This window comes from Meriones unguiculatus, chromosome 2 (genome assembly GCF_030254825.1).
Source record: "Meriones unguiculatus strain TT.TT164.6M chromosome 2, Bangor_MerUng_6.1, whole genome shotgun sequence".
NCBI classification, from domain to species: domain Eukaryota; kingdom Metazoa; phylum Chordata; class Mammalia; order Rodentia; family Muridae; genus Meriones; species Meriones unguiculatus.
The window spans coordinates 144,704,870-144,729,485 of record NC_083350.1 but is presented as its reverse complement, the minus strand read 5'-3'; the positions used below and the strand labels follow the sequence as shown (position 1 = coordinate 144,729,485).

Here is a 24,616-nt window from a genome sequence, read left to right as displayed (position 1 = left end):
AGGTACAGTTTAGTGGCCTGGTCCTGTGATTATACACAGGCTGCAAACCAAAGGCCCAGCAGGCCCCCAGGACCCCACATGGAGCACTGGCAACTGGGAAGCCCCAGAGAAAGCATTGAGTAAATCTGAGAGCAAACTTATAGCTGGACCTACACCAAGTAACTTGGTGTACCCCATGTCGCAAGGTGACCGTGTGAAGAACGAGTGACCCAGCTAAAGCTGGAGGTAATGGGTGTGAGAGATGTCAGGAACTAAGGGACAGTTGGTATGAGCCAATCATGGAATGCTGAGCAGACAGACGAATGCACTGCAAAAAGCTGAAGTGGGGCTGAGGGTGTGGCTCATTGGGTAGAGTGCTTGCCCAGCATACACAAGGACCCAGGTTCAACGCCCAGGTGTGGTGGAACACACCTGTAACCCCAGCACCCAGGAGGTGGAACCTGGAGAATCAGGAATCCAAATTCGTCCTCAGCTACTGAGTTCAAGGCCAGCCTGGACTATATGAGACCCTGTTTCAAACATAAAGGAAGGAAAATAATGAGAGCTGGGACAAAGAGAAAAAGACTATGCTGTTGACCTATTAGCAAGTCCTTTCAAATGAGGCACTCCCCCAGACTTGGGGGGTTGGCGGTGCAGTTTTTGCATAGATTTTTAATAATACATGCCTCTGAAGAGAAAAGTAAGATAGGAGACAGGAGGGAAATATTCAGAAAATGAAGCCCATTGATAAGGAAAGCCAACCAACTCAAATTGGCTGTGAGGCACTCAGTTTCCTTACTTTGGTGTACACTGTAGTTTCCCAGGAGTTGAGTCCTGGCTAGTATATTTCATTCAACCTTTCTGGGCAACCCTGTGGTATTTATTTGCCTCTACAGAGGAAAAAAAAAATCAGTTTAAATAGTCATGCCCCTCACTGACCTCTTCCACGCTACCCACTAAAAATACAGTGCTTTGGCTTTTGCCCATGGTCAGGCGAATGTTTTTACCTGGGTACTGGATCTCTTCCTTTAGAAACCTTCTCTGACAGAAACACTTCATTTTTCTTTTCCCCTTTTTCCTGCGGTTTCACTGACACATGTTTTTGTTGTCCTACTGTGAATGACATTGGGCGGTAATGCCTGTGACTGAGAGAGTTGCAGCTTTCCTGCAGGTTCCAAGAGAGAGGAGCCTGACATTGAGAGGAGGAAAGAAAAACATCTAGGTGGAATTTTTCTGTCAATCACAGCACTCTGCCATTTTCCTAAGCACAAGGGTTCATTCAGTGGGTGACACCTCTTTTAAATGATTACAACTTCAGGTCTCCTGATTGAAAGAATTTTCATGCTGAGTGCATAAGACAGCAAATTACAGCCGGCTGTTTTTCTGTGATGTGTTGCTAATGCAGTCATTTTCAGAGCTGCAGAGATCTGGGGAACATTGCAGTTGGTGTAGGTACATCCAGTCTTTCGATGTTTATTGAGAAGACATATGTACTGGATGCTAAGGATGTAGATTTGAGGAAGTCCCTACCCTCAGGAGGTTACAATCTAGTGGGAATGGTTGGGAACTAAATAATTATTACTGCCTGTGAGACATGCTGTTAGAGGAACTTGGACAAGGTGGCTGGGGTGGGGAGGAGCCTCTAACTTAACTTGGAGTATGGCATAGGAGTAAATGGGAAAGAGTTTTCTATAAAATGACCATACCGTACCACCATGGTATAACAGTGCCATTGATCATGGCCTAGACTAGAGTTGCATGAGCGTCAAGCTGGACTGTGAAATACAGCTAGGGACTGGCAGAGAAGCAAAGGCTGGTTAGGAAGGATTCTGTTGTATTTGAACATTGACCCCTGTGCAGAGCGGAAAGATGCTCTATGACTTGACACTGACCAGCGATACAGTCACATTTGTGTTTTAGAAAGTAACCCTGACTGGGATGTAGAAAATGGGTTTATTCTGAAAGCTGATGAGGTGCCCAATCAAGAGGTAATGAGGGCCTGGCGTAGGTAGTGAAAATAGAGTAGGAACAAGGATTTGCTTCAGTGCACCTGGGTACAGAGGGGATGGGTTCTAGCCAGCAGGAGGGAAGAATCTGAGCTGACCATGTTTTCCCTTTTCTTTCCTCAGTGACACCCATCCTTCTTGTCACGCTTGCTGCCCACTCTCCTGTCAGCAATTCTCCCAACATGAGAGGGTAAGTAAGATGATTTAAAAGTGGCATTCCCTGGGCTGAAATGTGGCTTGTTAGCAGATTGCTGGCCCTGGCTTGCACAGAACCATTGAGAATACCTTGATCCCAGCAAGGTACAGAGCTGGGCATGGTGACACAAGCCTGTCTTCTTAGTATTTGGGAACTGGAAGCAAGGGTATCAGAAGTTCAAGGTCATCCTGGCTATAGTGAGTTGGAGGCCAGCCTTGGTTACAGGAGGCCCTCTTTTTTTTTAAAGTGGTATTTCTAAACATAGATGCTTTGCTTGAACATGCTTATTGTAGCCTTGACTTCTTAGACTTAATCTTAGACACGGGCTGTCTGTGAATGTCAGGGAGACAGTGATGCTTACAGTAGAATTCCAGAACAAATAACCAGAGTTTATACAGCTCTTGGAAATTTACAATACAATTTTCCTTTTATCATCTTGCTTAGGTTCACAGCAAGGAGCAAGGCTACACCAAATAAAACACAATGCGACAGTGTGACGGAGAGATCAATAGCTCCCTCACTGTCCCAGGAAGCAAGAATCTCCTCTCTTTTTCACTCTGGAGCTTTACAGTGTGCTCCCTGAGCCTCAAGCTTCAGCTCAGAAGTCCACACATTTCCATTAGTTCTATTTTAATGTTTCTTATATTTGCTCAGTGTGGCAATAATTCTCACAAGGCTAGAGACGTGACGTTGAAACCTCCTTTACCTCCCATACACACCAACTGGCAAACCAGCAACAGTTACCAATGAGAATGATTTCCTTCAAAACTGAAGAGAGGCCTAAGCATTTGGGATGCTTTTTTAAAGTCAACCCTTTTTATACTAAAGGGAGAGGGCATGTGCAAAGTGTTGACTGAAATTAGGAAACTGATGGGGCCATGGAAGGGTAGGATGGGCAGCCCCCCGCATCTGTGGGCTGACCATCTGTGGAGTCAAGCATGCTATTTAATATTTTATCTGGACTAACTATGTGCATACTTTTGTAGTCATCCATAAATAATCTAGTATAACAATGATCTATACAGCATTGGCCTTAGATGTGGTGTCAGACACCTGTAGTCTCACCCACTCAGGAGGCTGAGACAGGAGGATTGTGAAGTCAAGGCCAACATGCGTTACATAGCAGGACTCTCTTTAAAGGATATTGCACAGCTTTTACGTTTCAGTAAGTATTATAAAGTAGAGATCAACAGATGAGCTGAGTACACAGGAGTATATGAACAGAGAATGGATCACTTCCGGGCTTTGGGCATCTGGGAGGATACTGGTACCAATCTCCCACAGGCACTATACAAACTAATGGTTAAGAAATGGGCTTCTGTGTCCGGCAGTTCCCTGTTCACCATTTAACTCCAGTTCTGACAGGTTATTTGGTCTCTGTGCATCACCCTCTCCATCTCAAAAGGGAGTTTGGTGAGCCAAGGGAATTATCTTGAGCGATGGTAAGAGAATACATGTGTAGTAAAATGTTACTACAATGAATGGCAAGAAGGTAACATTACACACTTCTGAAGCAGAATATTTAAATACATCAGCCCCTCCTTATCTGTGGTTTTACTCCCTGTGGTTTCTGTTATCCCTGGTTAATCATGCAAATGAACAATCCATACATGTCAAACGGCACACTCTGTGTGACAAGAGTCTCCATCATCCTCTGTCCACCTGACACTTAGTGATCTCCCTGCTTAGCAGTCATCAGATGGCCATTTAGCTCATCATCCTCACGGCCATGGTATCTCAGCCTTTACTTGGGATTTGGTCCCTTCCGTGGTCTGGTGCACCGGCTATGGGTCTTGGGACCTGATCCGCTCAGAGAACAGAAGACTACTGTGTTTTCTGAGCTGCTCCTGAAGAGTCCTGACTGCTGCATCACTGTGGCTCCCTGCTGTTACTCACACTCCCTCTGCCTCCTTTTGCTGCCACAAAACCTAGCATTAACAATTCTTCCCAGTGTTGACAGCACAGAATACACTCCCTCTGCCCAATCATTATCTCCCAAGTTGAGATCAAGCCCTTCTTAAAAACAAAACAAAACAAAAAAATTATGAGAAAAGGTTATACTGTGTGCCTGGGCTAGCTTTGAACTTGCCATGTAGCTTGGGATCTTCCTTCTTCAGCCTCCCGAGTGCTTTTTTAAGTGTATGCCATCACGCACAACTTCTTAGGATCACCAAGGACTCTCTGAACTACAGGCTTCTAATCGAGGTCTCACTCCATCCTTCCCACAAAAGAAGCAGCGTTGAGATTTACTTCTCCACTGCAATGAAATGATGACACTTCTTCCTTACAAGGGAAAAATATCTGTGGTCAATTTCAGTTTCATATACTTGGTTGTTTTTTTTTTTTCCTCTGAGTAATATATTACGGTACACTGTGATGACGGACGTTGGCTCATTAATTAGAGGTAAAAAAGATGATACTGAATGACTTAGAGGAGGGTTTTTTTGTTTTGTTCTTATGTATCATCGTTTGGTCAAGACCTTCACTCCCATCCCAGGCCTAGCTCCGTACACTGTCTGCAACACTGCATGGATCATCAGGTGATGACTTAAAAAGGAATTCGGTTTGCATGAGATACAAGAAAACTCCTCGCAAAGCCATGCCATAGTTTTTTGTTTTTTTTTTTTTTTTTCATGCCATAGTTTTGACTCAGATAAACCACCTCTTAAATAGCTAATTTTTCTTCAGCCTTTGGAATAACATGGTGTCTCACAATTACACGATATCTATAAATTACCTCGGTGTTTTCAAGGTACTTCTATTTGAAAGAATGTCTTGTTATTTTGGGACAAGAAACTAATGTCTTTGTCTTTGAGCCAGTGAGGATGAGCCATCCTCTAACTCATGCAGAGGTCTAGTTCTTTAAAAGGCAAATCCCTAAATACACATTAAGTGAAAATTCTTTTGGAAATTAGAAATATGCCTCATACTTAGTGGAAACTCCTTTTGGTAGTTTTGCCCATAATGCTGCAAGTTCAGTGTCTTGAGACTGGAAGGTTTTGAGACAAGCTGCTTAAGAGAAAGGATGGGACCTATACTCTTCTCTAATGTGTGATGTCAACTTGCTAACTAAATTGCCTTTTCTGAAGGCAATCAAAGGCTGGTGTGAACCCAGTCACTGCCGAGACTACCAGGGCTCCTTAATTGCTGCTTTGATGGGTGTAATAGATGTTTTCACCCGGGAGTCCTGCTTTGTTATCACACATCTGTCATCTTTTTGATCAGGAAATGTGCACAGTATCTCTAGTTTCAATTTTATCTCCTTTTCAATTTAAATTTGAGGTTTAGGCATGTATGACTCCACAAATCCTCTTCCATTTAGAAACAAAATTCATCTTTGAAAATGACTAGATAGAAGACTAAAGTCTTAACCCAGTTCTCAAACTTAACTGTTATGCTATTACAAAAATCAAAATTAGCTCACATTGGATTCAAAATTCTCTGACTTCTGAATAGCATTTGCCTTTCCCTGTAACAGCTGACGCCAATAAGCTAAAATGTCTGCTCTAATTCATGCAATGATTGTGATGATGCTGTCATTTCTTATTTGTGTCTTCCCAGAATGGTTTTGTTCTTTCTAAGACAAAACCCATATTCTCCTCGAGAAACTGTACCTTCTTCAGTTTCAGCCAAGTGGCTGGGGTAGGTGAGCATGTCCTCAGGACTAGGCTGAGCACTGGGGGAGACCTGCCTCTGAACCAAAGGTGTATACTTCTCAGAAATGGAGAGATCCAAGAGAGGGAAGAGAAAGGGGGCTAACTATTTGGAGCCTGTCTCTAGCTGTCCCAGAATGCAGTTTGCTTTGGAGCATCTAATAACGTAAGCTTCAGCCAGAGTGAATTGTTTTTGTAGGCAAGTCCTGACCATCGCAAATACTCGGGGGATATTTATTTGGTGATTTCCCTTTACCTTATTTTTCATTTTGCTACTAGATTATTGAAACTGAATGTAAGTCATTCGTTGTCCTTTCAAAGCTCTAAAGCACATTCAAGGTCCCCTGCTTTCTGGGTTTGCAGGGAGCACTTATCTGTGACGGTCAGGGGACCTCACTTTTAGGCCACTTTTCTAGTACTGAGAACTATTTTGAGGAATCATGTTTTCATTTTACTTACTGTGTCTGATACTTGGCTTCCTATCTATAAAACTCCACATGTCTGCCTTAACATTTCCTAAGAGGGAGAGGAACAGTCAGAGCCAGGCTTCCTTAGGTTGGGGAGAGGAATGAATTCCGGAAGATTCTCCTACCTCCTGTTGCTCTGTATATTGTACCAATGTCCTTTCTGTACGGTTTTGTTTTCTTTTGTTTTTATGTGAGAAAATATTCTTACGTAAGAATTTCTTTGACTGCTGAGATATATTAATCGACCTGCTTTGAGCTGTAAGTGAAAAATCTTAACAAATCGAAACAATTTTCACATACCAAACATCCTAAGCAGGAGGACTACGTGGCTAACCAATTCAAGAACTAATGGATGGATTTTTTTTTCCTGTACTGTCTTTTAAGAAAGCATTTTTATTTATGTGGTTGGAGCAAGTCCAGGCATCATCTCACAGATAACAGCATCCAGGGAAATAGAGGTGTTTCTCCTTGTGTCTCTTTTCATCACTGACAAAATCCAATCCTGTTTGCCGTCTGTCCAAAAGCAGGCAAGAATGGGTGCTCTATCAGCTTCAGCTGTCTTCTCTAGCTTGGAGAAACTGCCGGCCTCTGCTAAAAGGTCAGTGTGGATGAAGGAAGGTGGAGGAGGCCAATGAGAAAGGTGGACAAGAACCTTGGTCAGAGTTAGGCTTATTGTCTTTTGAAGCTGTGCAGAGCCTGGCCCCTTGCTCCACTGTCATGAAAATGGATTGTGAACAACACATATAAGCAATGTGTCCGTTAACTCCACCAGAGCATTGGAGGAGTGTCATTTTCATCTCCCCCTTTTCCATGTGTCTTTGGAGAAACCTGAGATAAGATTTGGCTTTGCAGACATGAAGCAAAAGAAACTAAGAGAAGGCAGAAACAGCAAAGACACTCCCCACACCAGTGTGAGCAGTGGAAGAGAGTAGGAAGTGGAACACAGAGAGTAGGAATGGGAAAAGGAAAGGTGTTCCCTGGGAAGAGGCAGAACAAGGCAACCTTTGTCTTTAGCAGCCTCATCACCAGAGGAGATTGTCCTCCACAGGAGGAAGTGGCCCACCAAATGCAGTTGGTATCACAGCTACCGAACAAACCTTTCACTTGCTCACAGTTATTTTTGTTTCGTAGTTAGAAAAGTAGAGAATAATGAGTACAACCTGCCCTTGGGACAGTGCCCTCCGACTGGCCAGGATTAACCATAGCCAGTGGATCCAACCCATAAGAACTGAGTGGATCCTGGTTATCAGAGGTCAAGGCAGGGGTGGGGTGGGGGTGGGGGATGGATGGGACCATTTTCCTTTTCCTTTTTTTTTATTTCTATTTTTTGTCATTTGCCTTTTTCAAGGTAGCAAAATTTGTGGAGACAGTGTGGTGAAAATAATACCACAATCCGCTTTCCTAAGATGTGGCATGCATAAGGAAGATTTGTTTCCTGAATTTAGGTTGAACATTTGAAGTGCTGAGATCTGGGGATTTGGTGATCCTAATATAGTAGGAACAATTTATAAACATATCTAACTCTTAATATAAATATACATCCACTCAAAATCATTAGCTGCAGACATGGCAGAAATTACCTCAATCAGTGGAGAAGATAAAGAGACATAGAGAATTTTAATCAGTTACAAAAATAAGATCTCAATAAGTTAGAAGACTTGTACTTCCAACCTGGGCCTGTGCAAGCCCTACACTTAAACTGGCCTCTCCCCATAAGAATAAGTAACATCACAACAGACACAAAAAGCTGTCACCAGCGAGGTAAAGACTGTGTTCTCACAATGAATGGAAGAGAGACTTTATTCATAAATGATGTCATTGTGCCCACATCACAGAACCCAAATTTTCTATTTTCAAAGGTCTGTAGGTTTTGTGAACAGAAAAAAATATAGGATTTTTATGTTGCTCTGAAGCAAGTATAGTCACTGAAACCTTTGCTAAAGGTGGCAAGTGCTTGTGTGTTGGGAAGCAACGTAAGAGGGCTTGGGGTGAGTTTCACCAACTTTGCAAGGGAATTTGCTCTGGGAAGAGGGCAGAGATGCCATGTCAGCATCAGCATGCAGAGCCTTTCTGAAGACAAGCCCAGTGCCACAAGGAACAGGAGCCACATTCACCTGAGCTTCTGAATCGAGGGAAGACAGGTGGCAGATGGGCTCTCAGACTCCAAATGACAGGCCTGTGGAATCAGCCTCTGCCAGGAGACATTCACAGACAGCCATGTTTGCAGTTTGCTCCTTTCACTGCCTATATCCAAACGATTTTGGCAATTATTCCTTCACTCTTCTTGGATCAAGATGATTTTGAAATGCACTCTTTTAAAGGACAAAGTGCTACTGAATAGACTTCAGATTGCTTATTTCTTCACATAACCTTGTCTGCCTGTGCTCAATTTGTGAATTTCTGGGATTGATGTTTTTATAATGCAAATCTGAATATGTTAATTGACTCATCTAAAATGGTAGATTAATTTATAATGGAAAACAAAAAATGTTGAGCTTATGTTCTATGAGAAAAGCAAAAGACAATGAAAAGCAAAATGATTTTTGAAATTGGCGACAGGCAGGAAATAATTGTGCCACAATGACAATTCTGGAATCTATAACTGGTACTTAGCTGGTCCTGCCACAGGTTGGCACTGTCTGTTACATGTCATCCTATAAGGTAGACATTATCATGTGTGTGTGTACTCACATGTGTGAGCGCATGTGTGTGTTTTGGGGGTGGTTCATGTATGCAGATGCTCATATACAAAGCTCACAGAACAACTTCAGGTGTCAGTCCTCCGGCTCCTAACTTTTGTTTGAGACAGGGTCTCTCATTGGCTTGGAGCTTCACCAGGTAGACTAGGCTACATGGCCACTGAGCTTCCAGGGTGAGCCACCTCCCAAGGCCATGTAGGTCCTATCATTACCCTCATTTTATGGAGGGGAAACTGAAGACAACCTGTCCAAAGCTGCGTAGCCACACATTAGCAGAATGTGAATTCAAAGTGCAGCTGCTTCCTCTGTATTGGAATCAATGCCTTTGCTGAAAAGAGTGAAAGATATAAATGAGGCATCTCTCCAAATCATCAAACAGCCAATAAGATAGTTTCCTAAAAGGCCAACGGTGATGGGAAAATGAGTACTCTGAAAGGTGAATAGTTTCCAGAGGAAGGTGGGCAAGGGAACTGTTTTTGCCTTGAAGGAGTTTTCTAGCCTGGGTACATTCAATTCATGCCTCTGGTGGCCTTGAAGCACAAGGAAATGCCCCCACATGAAGAATTGTGAAGACATTCCCCTCCAAACATGAGGAGCATGCCCAGGACAGTATGACCAGAAGACCAAAGAAAATTAAATCCTGGATTTAATTGCTGGCTCAAGACTTAAGCTTGGTTTAAGGTGGAAATTCAGCAGAAGCAAACAAAAATTAGTGGGCTTTCATCTGTGTACCTCAAATTGTTTTCCCAAACAAATTTTCAAATACACATCCCAGACACAAAGAGAACCAGGAGCTGGAAAAACAGACTTAAGTAAGACTCACTTCTGGCAGAAACAAGCTATCCGACCCCAAAAGATGTCGAAGCAACAAGAGAAACACTGAGCCAGATACAGTGACTGACGCTCCTGGTACCAAGTATGAGAAAGAGGAGGCAGAAGTCTCTCCAGCCTGGCACAAGGCCAGCCAGGCAAAGGGCAAAGTTCTGGTCTTAAACAACAAGGAAACAAACTAGCAAAAAGCTGTGCTGATTTTGTTATACACTGAGTAAAACATAAGCTTGAAGAGATCTGCAGGAAGCATCAAACCATGAAGCTTGACAAAGCTGATTTTTAAAATGCAACTTCCAAAACTTAAAGCAAAGATACAACTGAACAAAAATCAGTGCATGAATCTGATACTAGATTAGGCTGAAAGGTGAATTAATGATGAATTAATGATGGGAGAAATTAGAGGATAATTCCAGTTCTTGGGAATTGGAGGCAACAGGATTATGAGTTCAAGGCCAGCCTCAGCTACACAGTAACAATCTTTCTCTAAAGGGGAGCAAGAAAGAAGAGAAATCCTTAAAAGCCCACCCTGGGAGAAAAGCTAAATTACCTGAAAAGAAATAGCCCCCTTTTACCTGACCTCATAGCAATTAGTGAGCAGCTGGATCTCGGGTGCAGAGAGGAATGTGCAGCCTTGTAAATGGCAATAAGAAATTTTCATTCTAATGAATCAAAGCCATTTAAGAATTGTGAGCAGAGGGATGGCAGAATCTGATTTAAGTACACTTGAATAACTCTGGCTGCTTTGTAAAGGAGCAATTGGAAAGGAAAACAAGAGACAGTAATTAAAAGGCCATTTCCATGGTTTACATAAAGGAGGATACTTAAAGTATATTAGTATATGAATGGACAGTAGCCTGAAGAAGGGTTTGTCTTGGTCAGCTTGTTTCCAGTGCTACAGAAAACTTTTATTGACAGTCTCATACATTCATATAACGTATTTTTATTAACTCTATCCCACTCCTCCCTTCAACTCTTCCTACCCTGTGACTACTTTTCCCTCTCAATTTCACATACTTGAAGAAAAATTGAGTCTACTGAGTGCTATCTGTGTGTGCTGAGCGTGGACATTGGCTAGAATTTGGGGAGCAGCTCAGGGACCTCACTAGAAGGAAACTGACTCTCCCTCCTGTAGCACCCACAAATGCCAATAGCTTCTCAGCTCGGAGTAAGACTTTGTGGATTCCACCACTGTCCTTGCTGGGGTTTCAGCTGGCTTGATCTTATTTGGGTCTTGTACGTGCAGTCACAACCATTGTGAGTTCATGTATTCAGCATCTCTGTCATAACTGGAACAGAGTCCTCATCTACTTCTGGCTCTGACAATATCCCTCCCCACCCCGTTTCCACAGTGGTCCCTGACACCTTAAATGAGGGGACATGACACACATGTTCAACTCAGGGCCAGGCCAAGCCACAGCCCCTTATTCTCTGCACTTTGATGAGTTGCGAGTCTCTGAATCCACTGCCGACTACCGCAAAAACAAACTTCTTTCATTTAGGGTGCAGTTTAATATTATGACCACTTAGCTGAGTAATTTGTTGTATGAAATTCTTAGATCTTCATGTCATTATTCTTGTGGTTCAGCTGGAAACCGTCCTCATTGGGCTCCTAGTTTGAATGCTTGATCTCTTGGTGGTGGCACAGTTCTGTAAGGTTCTTAAGGTTCAGTGGGAGGAAGTGGACCACTGAGAGCAACCCTTACTTGGGTCCCCTTCCTGTTCCTCTCTTTCTTTCCTGGCTGCTATGGTGTGAATTGTACTGTCTGTCATGCCTTCCCATAACGTGGTGGGCTGAAACTATGAATCAAAGGAAAACTTTTAATTTGTTGCCATCAGGTAGTTGGTCACAACAATAAAAGTAACTAATAAGAGTATCCAAGATGCAAGTACATCATAAAACAATCTTATCAGGTCCCCAGTTAGATAGCTCAGCACTTAAAAGTACTGGCTGCTGTTCCAAGGGATCCAGGTTCAAGTCCCAGCACTCACGTGGCTGTAATTCTAGTTCCAGAGAATCCAAAGCTCTCTTCTGGCCTCGATGGGCACCAGGCATGCACATAATGCACAGATATACCTGCAGGCAAAACATCTATGCACACAAAATAATAAGATTAAAATCATTTAAAAATCTTCTCAAATCTATACATAATGCGCAGTTGGGAGAAGAGACATGACTTAAGGTGATAAAAACTAGCACCCCAAAAGGCTTCAGCTTCTTGGTGGAGGAAGCATAGAATAACAGTTTGAAATTGAGTAGGATAAGTTTAACATGGGAAGGGTAGGACTTACTGTGTATAAAAAAGCAAGAAAGAATTAAGTAAACACTAATTTTAACTTTGTGCTCACTAGTTACTCTAACAGAACATAGTTGTTTGTACCACTTAAACCAAATCTTGCTGATGCCATATCTAGGTGTCTTGACAAGAAAATAGGAACGAAAGTAATGAGAAGAGCATAAAATCATATGGGATAAGGGATTTTGGGAGGACTGGGAAGGTCTAATAATGGCATCTCAGTTTTATTTCACCAAAATTTGTTAAACATTCTTTCATATCAGACTGTCACAGTGGTCAGCATGCTACAGACAATTGTGTGTGTGTGTGTGTGTGTGTGTGTGTGTGTGTGTGTATGGTTTCCATTCTCATTCCTAATAAATATAACTGTCATCAAATAATTTCAAGTTTATCATGTGAAAGAAGTAGGTATTTAGGTATTATATCTAGATAGAATAATGACTTGCAAAAATTATAAAATATAATATATAGTATAATATTGTTAAATATTTAACTTATTTAAGCGAACTGCTGTCTAACTTACCTGACAAAGGCTCTTTTTTGTATTAATGACTTTTCTGTCATCTGAGATAGTCAAGCATAAGGTAGACAAGTCACATTAGAATGTGAGGTTAAACTGTGGATTTTTAGGTTCTTCTTATCCTGATAGTCTTTGCTTTGAAGTATGTTAGTTACCTATTACCAAGTAAGAAGTTGCCCCTAGATCAGAAGCCTGGAACAATACACAGAGTTAGGGCAGGGCTGTCATCTGAAGGCTGAGCAGGAGGATATCTTCAAATGGAATTCCAGTTCTCTGGCGCCTCAGGTGCTGGAGGCTACTGACCCTCAGCAACTCTGGCTTCTGAGTCATGTCTGTCTCTCCAATGTGGCAACTGCATTCATCTACAGTGGTAAGAAGGAGAATCTGTTAATAACTCAGAAGTCACTCTAATATGCATTCTAAATCACAAAAAATTATATTCTTTCATTTTGCCATATTCTGTTAAAAACAAGTTGGAAGTCAGTCCTATCCTTCCTTCCTTCCTTTCTTCCTTCTTTCCTTCCTTGCTTTCTTCTTCCCTCTCTCCCTTCTTTTCTCTTTTTTTGAAAATTTGTTTTTTATTTATTACAATTTATTCACTTTGTATCCCAGCTGTAGCCCCAATCCTGCCCTCCTGCCCTCCCTTCCTCCCTCTTCGCCTCCCATGTCCCTTCCCCAGTCCACTGTTAGGGGAGGTTATCCTCCCCTTCCATCTGACCCTAGCCTATCAGATCTCATCAGGGCTGTCTGCATTGTCTTCCTCTGTGGCCTGGTAAGGCTGCCCCCTTAAACAGAGAATTCTCAATAGAGGAATATCGAGTGACAGTGAAACACTTAAAGAAATGCTCAACATCATTAGTCATCAGGGAAATGCAAATCAGAATGACCCTGAGATTTCACCTCGTACCGATCAAAATGGCTAAGATCAAAAACTGAAGTGACAGCACTTGCTGGAGAGGATGTGGAGAAAGGGGAACCCTCCTCCATTGCTGGTGGGAATGTAAACTTATACAACCACTTTGGAAATCAATCTGGCCCTTTCTCAGACAATTAGAAATAGTGCTTCCTCAAGATCCAGCTATACCACTCCTAGGCATATATCCAAAATATGTTCAAGTATTCAACAAGGACATTTTCTCAACCATGTTCATAGCAGCTTTATTTGTCATAGCCAGAATCTGTAAATAACCCAGATGTTCCTCAATTGAGGAATGGATACAGAAATTGTGGTAAATTTACACAATGAAATACTACTCAGCAATTAAAAACAAGGAAATCATTGAAATTTGCAGGCAAATGGTGGGATCTAAAAAAGATCATCCTGAGTGAGGTATTCCAGGAGGAGAAAGACACACATGGTCTATACTCACTCATAAGTGGATATTAGACATATAATATAGGATAATCATACTAAAATTGTACACCTAAAGAAGCTAAGCAAGAAGGAGGACCTGAGTAAGATGCTCAATCTTCATTCAGAAAGGCAAACAGGATGGACATCAGAAGAGGGAGAAAACAGGGAACAGGACAGGAGCCTACCACAGAGGGCCTCTGAAATACTCTACCCAGCAGGGTATCAAAGCAGATGCTGAGACTCACAGCCAAACTTTGGGCAGAATGCAGGGAATCTTTGAAAGAAAGGGGAGATAGAAAGACCTGGAGGGGACAGGAGCTCTACAAGGAGAGCAACAGAACCAAGAAATCTGGGCCCAGGTGTCTTTTCTGAGAATGATACTACAACCTTCCTTTCTCTTTTGAGACAGGGTCTCACCATGAATCTCTGGCTGGCCTTGAGCTTATTAGAAATTCACCTGCCTCTCCATCCCCAGTGCAAAGGTTAAAGACATGTGTCACCATGGCCTGAAATGTCATATCTTCATATTAGATGCCATGATGAAAACAATTCTACCATACCTATAGATAAGGTGTCTCCACCAGCTAAGAGTCGCATTCCAGGTGAGGGGATTGTCCAAGGTTGTAAGTAGAAGGGTATAGGAGGTCATTTGGGAATCTTGTCAAAAGATTCTTGACACTCTATAGGTATTTTAATACCTGTGCTTAGGATCCTAAGGAAGTTGAAAAAATTAGAGGAACCTGGCTGGGTCTAAGTGAGTGGTAAAACAGAATTTTAAACCCAGCCTGGTAGTAGCAAACTGAAGTACAATGGTCTTTGAGAATATATCTATTTTATTAGAAATTTCACTATCATGTATATTATAATTCTAACAACAAAATCCTACAAATATAGCACAGAAAGAACTACCAACCACCCATAACATGATTTTTAAAATCTTAATACCAGCCAAGAAATTAGTCAGTGCAGAACAGTATTCACCGATGCAAATTACTATCAGCCACACATGAAGGTCCAATGTGAGCAGGAGAAAGTGAAGCTCGCTGCCACTTCACACAGACAAAAAGAAAAAAAAAGACAATAAAATTCAATGCTTGCCTATTTCTAGATACGACATTTTAGTTAAATAGGAGCAACGGGGAACATGTGTGTTAATAACTGTTCTCTGGTGGCAGTGGAGTCTGGGGTGTGAGAGCTGACCAGTTAAGGTCCCAGGTAACAGCCTCTTTATATATAGGACTTAAAGTGCCCTGCAATCAAGAGAATCAAGAGGGAGGGTCCGTTTCTCAAGGTCTTGAGTCTGAGCTGGCTCGACCGATTGCTTTGGCTAACAGCAGGCAACTGGTGTGAACCTCGTGCCAATTTTAATTCTGGCCCTCAAGCACCCTACACGCTTCCTTTTCTGCCTTGGACTCCTGCCTCCACCATAAGCGAGCTCTGGAAAGCTTGCTGATGAGTGATGAGACACACGGAGGAGAGCCAAGTAATCCTGGCTGACAGGCAGCCAGGCCCTGCGAGCAGAGCTACCCAGAAACCACAGAGCTGCGCGCAGACCCCCGAGTCCAGGTCAGCCTAGCCTCATCTGCCAACTCATTTGCCGTGTCAGCAGCTAAATAAACGGTTATTTCAAACCATTAGGCTGTGGGGTCATTTGTTATGCGGTGGTAGCGAATAGAGAGAGCCAGCAAATCCATAAGCCCCTTCAATCAATTTCTACAAATGATAACTCCTGATTTGGGTTCCTTCTGATTCTCTGTTAAATTACATACAAGTGTTACATATTACTACCATTAAGTTAAGTGTTAACTAAAGGACAAATAATGCTCACTTTACACGTGTTAAGATATTTTATCTGAGTGGTAAGTTGCTATTCTTCTCATTATGAAGTTATTCTTAAGAATGCTTTTAAAAGATGCATTTAAAAGACAAATTTTCCTCCAGGTACAGTGGTATGCACCTGTGGTATCACCACTCAGAAGGCTGACGCAGGGGTTGGGCTTGAACCCGGGAATTCCAGGCTGGCCTGGACAACATAATGATACTCTATCTTAAAAACAAGTTCATTGATTCTGTAAAAGACAATTTTTCTGCTTAAGAATTTTAGCTAGAAAACAAAACAACAACAAAAAAACCAACAACAAAAAAAAAACAAACGTTAGCTAGTTTGTCTTTTCCCCTTACACCTTGAAATGTAGATTTGTGGTAATAATACTTGGGCTTTGTGTTCATTTTTGTGTGTTTTGCCAACATGTTTGTTATATCTTACACTTTGGGTCATGGTGGAGACATTGAATTTCTAGAGGTGGATCACACCAGCCACCTGATGCTCTTCACCCAGATGAGGCAGATCACAGCAGCTCATTACTGCCCAAGACTTTTCACCTCATACCCCCATCCTTTTTGGTGCTATACAGAATTTTCTGTAAAGAAAATTATGTCATGCATTCTTGGTTGTGCTTTGAGTATTAATCATTATTCTAATTATTATCTTCCCTAAAAAGGAATCCCTGGATTACTTTATACAAAGCAATTCCAATCTGGGAAAATAAATGGTCTGAGGAATAACTAATGTCACAGTCAAAAAGTTGGGGTGACCTCTACCTTCTCTTCAGAGTGAATTTGGGCTTCTTGGAACACCCAGTGCCTCCTTACACAGCATCACTGAAGTAGACAAAGAGTGTCAACCCACTTTCGCTCTCTGGAACTGAGATTCCCTCCAACTTTACTCCCAAATCTTGTAATGAGTGAACCAGTTATCTGGACTAGAAAATCTTTCTTCTTAGTTTTTTTTTCCAGAAAAAAAAAATGTATTGATTTTTCAATTTGCAGAGAGGAAAGTGGGTTTTCTTGGCAAACCAGCCTTAGAATTCTGTCAGTTGAGAGTTTTCCCATCTTGGGCCTTTTCGTTAGAAAAATTTTCCTGATATTTGTCTTCTAGATGCTTTTAGGGCAACTTGTATAGTCAGGACACCAGACACATGAGAAAAAGTATATGGTCTTCCTGTGGGAGGGAAAGGTAGATAGAGGTAGATGGACTCTGAGTCAGGGACAGCCTGGGCTACATATGGCTACCCAGGAGACACTGCCTCAAAAACAACAGAACTACTTTTAAAAGTACAATTACTTGTATTATCAAGAAGATCAAGGGCATCTGGAATAACGGACACCTTCACAACACCTTTTTCTTGAACAATAAAGACAATTATTCGGCAGAGAGAAGATTCTACCTCACTTTTGTTGCTTAGATTGGAAAATAAATGCCCTCTGCTTGATATGCCGAATCAATCCTGGAAACTATCCCCAGCTGCTTGGCTCTAACCCAGTCCTGGAAGCTCTGTTGATGAGCTGGAGGATGGTGGTGGAAACTATGGTCCATACATGCCTTGCTTTGCATCACCGTCTCCACGATGTGCAGCTTGCCTCCTGACTAAGAGAGAAAGGCTTCATATGTTTGCAACATATATATTCTCAAAACAACCTGCAAATTGGAAATCATTTCACTACCTGGATGATTGTCTAGAAAATGTAACATGATGTGAAAATTATGGAGCTCTGGGACTGGATTTTGTGACATTGATTTTAATCACACCAGACTGGCATCCAGCCTGGTTATCAAGTCTGCATCAGGCTCAGCCCCAGGAATTCTGTCTCCCCAGGCTGTGTACAGCCCCTGTTCCATCCTCGCTGTTTCCCTCTGTTCTATGCCTTTGCCTCTGGCTCCCTCTCCCCAGTCTTTCGCTGTTCTAGCTGATGCTAATTTTAACCATCTTGGGGTAGCTTCAGTCACCTCACTGGCATGCTTCAGATCCTTTCCTTTCTTTGTGTCCTACAGGGTAACAGACACCCACAACCCTCACCTCTCTCTATACAACCTATCCCAACTTCACTCTTCTCTCTGGCCCTCAAGCACCGTGTGGCAGAGTCCCAAAATGATCTCACCTTTCTCAGTGTCCTTTGCCCTTCTCAGCCCTCCAGCCCCTGCACTTAAAGCTACTTAATGTCAGTAGCCTCCCCTTCACATCCGGTAAGCCCTATCTTCCTCTAGCACGGGTCAGTTCAGGTGAGGCTCTCTGGAGTCTCCCTACGAAATGAACTGCTCTGTTCCACTCCCCTCATATGCCGCTCAGGGAGCGATTTTTCCTCCAAAGCTGCCTGAGATACTTTCAGATACTCGCATGACGCAGAATGGCTTTTCTGCCAGGAGAGCTCTCATGGAGGCAACTGCTGTGCTCCAAGCGTGCCTCCTCAACGCCAATGGGCAAAGCAAACTCATCTCCAGGAAGAGGGAGGGGAAGAAAGGCTGGAGGAAGGGGGAGAGCAAGGGGGAGAGTGAATGTACCCAGAGGTACCCTCTCTACCTCATGGCTCCTTCCTCTCGTTATTTCATAATTCTCATTAGCACTCTATTTTGAGCAAATGCTTCTGGCCTGTTGTCCCTGTCCCTGTCCATTCCCTGTACCCCCCATCGAAATCCAGTCAGCTGCTGTTCTGTGCCATCCCCGTCCTCCGAGGAAGTGCTCAGGGCCACCATGTTTCTGGATCTTCTCTTCCCTGGGGAACAAACGGCCAAGCCTCTTGCTTATTGGTCCAGCCAAAGTCTTCACCCCGAATCCCACTTTCTTGTAACCTGCTCTTGGGTTGCTGCGGGCCCAGTGGAACAGGCGGCTCTTCAGTCCAGACACTCATTTCTTTGCTACCCTGTCCAAATCTCATTCAAGGCCCAAATTTCATATCCTCCTGCTCTTCAGTAACTGTCACGGGCTATGGGAGAGGGAGGGAGAGACAGTCACCATACCCACCATAGAAGGATTTTACCCGCGCCTTGCGCTAGCTGCTGTCTCTCTGAGCTGACGATATGGAAACATCTCATATACATTGATTACAATCTCAGACAGTGCTCATTCTGTGAAAAGCTTTCAAAGCTCACAAACACAATACCCAGCAAAAGCAGCCAACACAAAAGAAGACACGTGTTGCATGATTCCGTTTCTATAGAGTTCAAAAGCACTCTAGTCTACTAAAAATAGGAGGAGTCGGGACTGGAAAGGCATAGATGGGGATTCTGGGATAATGTTCTGTTCCTTGATGCACACTACTCACTGCATAAGTGTCACTTGAGAAAGCTCACAGAATTATTGACATGTCGTCCACGCACTATTAAGGACATACATCCTGCTTTGATTAAGAAGCTGGAAATGAGAAAAATCAGGACGACGTATTGTGCTGGCTGCCCCGTTACTAAGATAAATGACAAGCAGCCCTATTTTTGATTGAAGGATCATTTAGCTTGAGTGGAGTTATCAGCTTAGTTATTATCAGCTAGGTTAATTACCCACTACTGTACAATGTCGCCTGGGCGGCCCAGGCCACCAGGGTGCACCAAACCAAAGGTGGGGCGGGGTATGGTAGTGCACTCCCATAATCCAGCACTCAGGTGACTGAAGCAGGAGGACTGTGGTTTTGAGCTAAGCCTGGGTCACATAGTGAGACCCTGACACCAAACAGAAAAAACCAGGTGGAGTGTTATGCCCATTCAGCCTGGCTTTGCTCGGGGAAGGAAATCCAGTGGGGTCAGAGACCTAAGAGGAGGTCCCTAGGTCTGAGTGTTGAAGGAATTCCCGCATCTCTCTCTAAGCCCTTCCGTGCTGTATCTTGTTTAGATTATGCGAAGGAGATGGGTTTTATCCTAGGAAAAAGAACAGTCACAGACTGCCCCATGCCAAGGCGCTTCTCTGTGTCAAGACACTGGAAACAGCCCCCTTGAAGAGACTGAAGGCAGCTGGGCCTGGCTGAAAGAAAGCAGACAGGAACTAACTATTGTCCCCGGACTTCCAGCTCTTCCTCTGCCTCCCTGAGGAATCTCAAAAGTCCCACCTCTCTGGGTCTGACTTTCCTCACTTAGGGAGTGAGGCATTTGCACTGGATTCTGCCAAGGTCCCATCTGGCTCCCTCCAAGATCCCACGCTATAATTAGGGTGCAAATCCTTCACACAGAGATTAAATAGGAAAAAAGGGTTTTTGCTGAAATCATTTGTAAATTGAACAATAAGTTATATACTGCCTTCACTGACTCCTACTTTTTAACTTTTTAATTGCTTTTATTTTCACCTTCCAAGCTCTATACACACTTCTCACTTATTATATATGTGTACTTATGTATCCATACATACACATATATCTTCACGTGTACAAATTGATTGCCTCTTGCCCCATTTTGTCTCTTTAAAGGGAAGCACCCCCTCAGAAGGGTAGAACTGAATACCCGAAACAACACTGACCACCCAGTGAAATCCTGAATAATGTGTGGAATAAATGAGTAATTTGGTACAGAAAGTAACACAGATTGCTACAGAGCTGAAACATGAAAGCTGTTTAGAAACACTGAGGACAGACTGAGGCTAAACAGCATGTCATTTGAAGTCCAGGAAGAACAGAGAAAAGGTGCTCTAACATCATCCTGGCTGGTGACTTTCATCCGGCCTTGCAGTTGGAACCCAATTTTGTGCAAGGTGAGAGATGGGGATTTGGTTTAATCTCCTGCATGTGCACCTCCAGTTTCCCAGCACCATTTCTTAGAGACTGTCTTTTCTCCAGGCTGTCTTTTTAGACAGCTTTGTCAACAAGTAAGTAGCTCTAACTCTGTGGGTGTATTTCTTAGTCCTCTCTTCTCCCAATTCAAGGGTCTACACGTCTTATGAGACAGTATCATGCTGATCAAGGAACTAGAATTCTGTAATATCATCTGATTGGGGAGTTGCTGTATCTCCATCATTGTTCTTTCTGCTGAGGATTTCTTTCAGCTATCCCAGGCCTTTTGTGTCTCCATGGGAATTTAGAATTATTTTTCTAGATCTGTAAAGAATGTCATCGAAATTTTTATGGGAATTACACTGAATCTGTAGACTGAGTTTGATAATACAGCTATTCCTACAATATTAATTCTACCTATTTATCCATGAGCATGGAAAGTCTCTTATGTGGATGGATCTTAACAGCACAGTATCGAGTGTGGTGGGGGAGAGGCAAGTTCAGAAGATTTGACACCAATAAATAAAGCTTAAGAGTAAATAAAACTGTGAGGAAATGTGTGTGTTCACCCTTTATGAGCCGAGCGGGCAGTGGCTGCTTTGAGGTGGGAGTTCAAATAAGGAGCTCCATGTGGCCTTCAGCAGCGTGGAACATGAGTACTGTGTCGTCTGTCTCTGTGGGTCCGCTTGGCTGGCCACAGGAGTACCCAGATGAAAAATTTACTTTTTCGTGTGTCGATGAGGGTATTTCTGGAAAAAATGAGAGTATGACTTAGTGACTCTTTTAAAACATCCCTCCTTCTCATGCTGTTAGTAATCATTCAATCCACTAACAGCCTGGAGAGAAAAGAGAAAGGGGGCTCCCTGTCTCCCCACTTGAGGTAGGACACCGCATAGCAGCCCTCAGACCAGGGCTTGCACCAGCAGCTCATCTGACTCTCCGGCTTTGAGCCTGAACTGCCTTATTCCAAGAGATTTCCTTGTCTTCAGTCTGATTCTCAGACGTCATAAGTAGATTGAACCAGTCCCTTAAAACAAATTTGAAAATCAATTTCTCTGCATAACTCAAGTTTTCTAAATACGTAAACACTGCCTAAATAACTTACTGCCGCCATGTTACAGGCGTGTCCACACACACAGTGCCACCCGTGTTGATACAGAATACAACACGGGTATTGGCACATAGCTTATAACCAGAGTGCCAGTTTACCGTACCAAAACTACTAGATTTGATTCCCAGCGCCCCATAATCCAGGGTGGTGGCCCACAGGTCTGTCATCCTAGCAGGAGGATCAGAAGTTCAAGGTCATTGTTGGATTCATTTGGAAACAACCCACCTGGGCTACATGAGACCCCGTCTCTAATACATACTACAAAAGAAAAAAAAAAATCCATGGCCTTAATTGTTGCAAGTGTGGAGTATATACAGAAGAACAGATAAAGTCTAATGATCCAGTCAACCCAGGATCATTACAAATGTTGTAAAGATCATTATCAATTTTCATATATGCATATTTTTCTTAATAAAGCTCTAAGTTTTTGGACACAAGAAACTTCATGTTGTTTTGCATCTGCATGTAATATATATCGAAGCATATTCTAGCTGGAATTGAAATGTTTAAAATGAAAGAATAACTTGGGCTTTACCAAGGGACAACAGGCATGCCTTAGGGGCTCTTGGGACAGTAACAGCATGTAACAGGGGTGTAAAAGATGATACTGGCAGCACGAGATGCCGTGAGAAAACAGTTGGAAAGAACCTACAGCCTGGGCATCAGGACAATTCAGAACCACAGCAGTAACGAGGCCTGGGTCTGTAGGAGGCTGTGGGAGTGGAAAGCAGCCAGGAGCCGGGAGGCAGCTCAGAGCCACAGCTGATAGGGGCCTGAGTGGCTGAAAAGGGAGGAGGGGTCAGGGCGACCTGCTCTCTCACTCAGGCAAGTAGAAGAACCCAGAGTGAAGGATTGGTGAGGGAGTACAGCAGCCACTGGCTTCCAGACGTCCCTCCGTTCTTTCTTGCCTTTCTCCTTTCCCTCCTCTGGAATAGGGGTTGCATAAGGACCACCCCACAAAACCAGCCCCTCTGTGACTCCAAAGCCTCTGAGGATTTCCACCAAACTCCCAGCATCCGCTTTCTGACCTGTGTGAGATGCAAGGACCCTTGGCCAGGTCATAGAATGTTCCTTTCCATCTCATGAAAATGTGAGGACTTCACACTCTTTCAGATCTAAAAAAACAAAACAAAACAAACTTTAAAAACATCAAGACTATTCAGTAGGTCAACAATTGGCAGAGAACAAACGGCTGCCATCCCAATAAAAAAAATCCTCAATTCACTTCAGAGCCATGACTGTAAGTGTGTAACAGTGTAGAGGAACAATATGAAAGCAAGACAGGGAGTGTGATTCATGGACTGAAACATACTTTATTCTAGCAACAAATTGGGGAGTAGAATTTCTACCTTTGAGCATGTTTTTATTTTAACTTTATAAGCTTTATTACTAAAAAACTTGGATATCAAAAAATAAAAATAAGAATATCAAGACACCAAAATTAACCAGACCCAAAATCTGTGCAAGCCAATGAACTTCTATCCAGTTAAAATAGGCATTTGAAGAGAAGTTGTGGGCTTTCACGTTAGGTTTTATAGTTTTGTTGTTGAATATATTTTATTCACTTATCCACTATGAAAGCCAATCTGTGACAGAATTAGAACTGGAAAAACAATTAGCTGTATTTCCTCTTTCATAACTCATGTCCGTTACCTGCCTTAGTTAGCCTGAGTACAACTCCATTTTGAAATAAAGATCTTGACTGGGAGCTGAATTCAGATACCAGGAAATATCACAGAATGTACACTTGGCAGAAAACAAAGTAAACTCTCCTAACAACAGCCTCCAGGAAATATAACAGAATAAATGCTTCATAGAAAATAGAGACACTCTCCATGGCAATAATCAATGAGAATCGGTTGGGAATTGGCTGGGAAAATTCTCCCCAATGTTTCAGATGTGGTTTAGAAGAATAGCCATTGTGATCATATGCCTTAGGCAATTGTGATTATGGACTTCAGAGAAGGTCATCTCGCCCCTCTAACTTCTACCTAATCCTGTAAAGTCAAGGCTTGTGCCCCCCCTGCTTGCCGTCATGGAAACCCCCTGCTTACAGACTTTCCCTTTAAAAATCCTGCTCACTCAGAGCTCAAGGGTCCCACTTCCCTACTGCTGTGTCAGTGAGACTTGGGTCCTGAGTTCAATTGCTCTCATAATAAAGCTCTCTTGCTATCGCATAGAGTCATCTCCGAGTGTTCCTGAGGGTCCCGTGATCCTGGCATTACAGTACAAAACCCCAAGTCTGATCTCTAGCACCACATAGAACCAGGTGTGTGGTACACATCTGTAATCCCAGCACTCAGTAGATGTAGCTAGGAGAACCAGGAGTTCAAGGTCATCCTCAGCTACATAGAGAGCATGAGGCCAGCCTGGGCTATATGAGACTTAACCTATCTCTCATAGAAGACAGACTGGCTTTGAGCTCACAATCATCAAACTCATGAGTGCTGAGATTACAGGTGTGCACCACCATGTCTGCTTTCATATAAATCATTTTATGCTTTATTGGGAGCTGGTGGTGAACGTGCTGTGCATGTGCTGTATGCTCATGTATGTAAATGGGTGTGCATAGAGAGATCAGAGGAAAACATCAGGTATCCTGATCTATCACTCTGTCTCACTGAACCTGGAGGTAGGCTTAGGGCGAGCAAACTCCAGTGGTTCTCCTGTGCCTACCCTCATCTCCACAGCTCCTGCTGTAGGTTTAGATTTTTCACCAAACCTATTTTATTTAGGGTTGTTAAGCGTCTTAACCACCCTTCCCCACCCCCACCCCCACTCCTGCAACCTTAGGTAGGAGATTAGTAGGGAAAGGGGCTGTAGACCTCTTTTATCTACTTCCTGCTGATTAGGGTCAATGGGTCTTTAGGACATTACCAGACTCAGTCATCAGAATACCAGCAGTCCAATCTGAAGGCCAACACCAGGCAGCAACAGGATTCAGAAGATTGGGACAAGTCAGAAAAAGCTGCAAGAGT

At 42.9% G+C, this 24,616-nt stretch overlaps 1 protein-coding gene across 1 annotated transcript in view; it reads left to right on the top strand.

Moving 5' to 3' along the window:
* Trpc3 (transient receptor potential cation channel subfamily C member 3) overlaps nt 1-24,616 on the top strand; it is a 136,775-nt gene that overhangs the window by 29,797 nt on the left and 82,362 nt on the right. Inside the window, exon 2 of the mRNA XM_060378231.1 lies at nt 2,109-2,175. Coding sequence (XP_060234214.1) covers nt 2,109-2,175 — 67 coding nt within the window. The remainder of the gene's footprint in view (nt 1-2,108; nt 2,176-24,616) is intronic.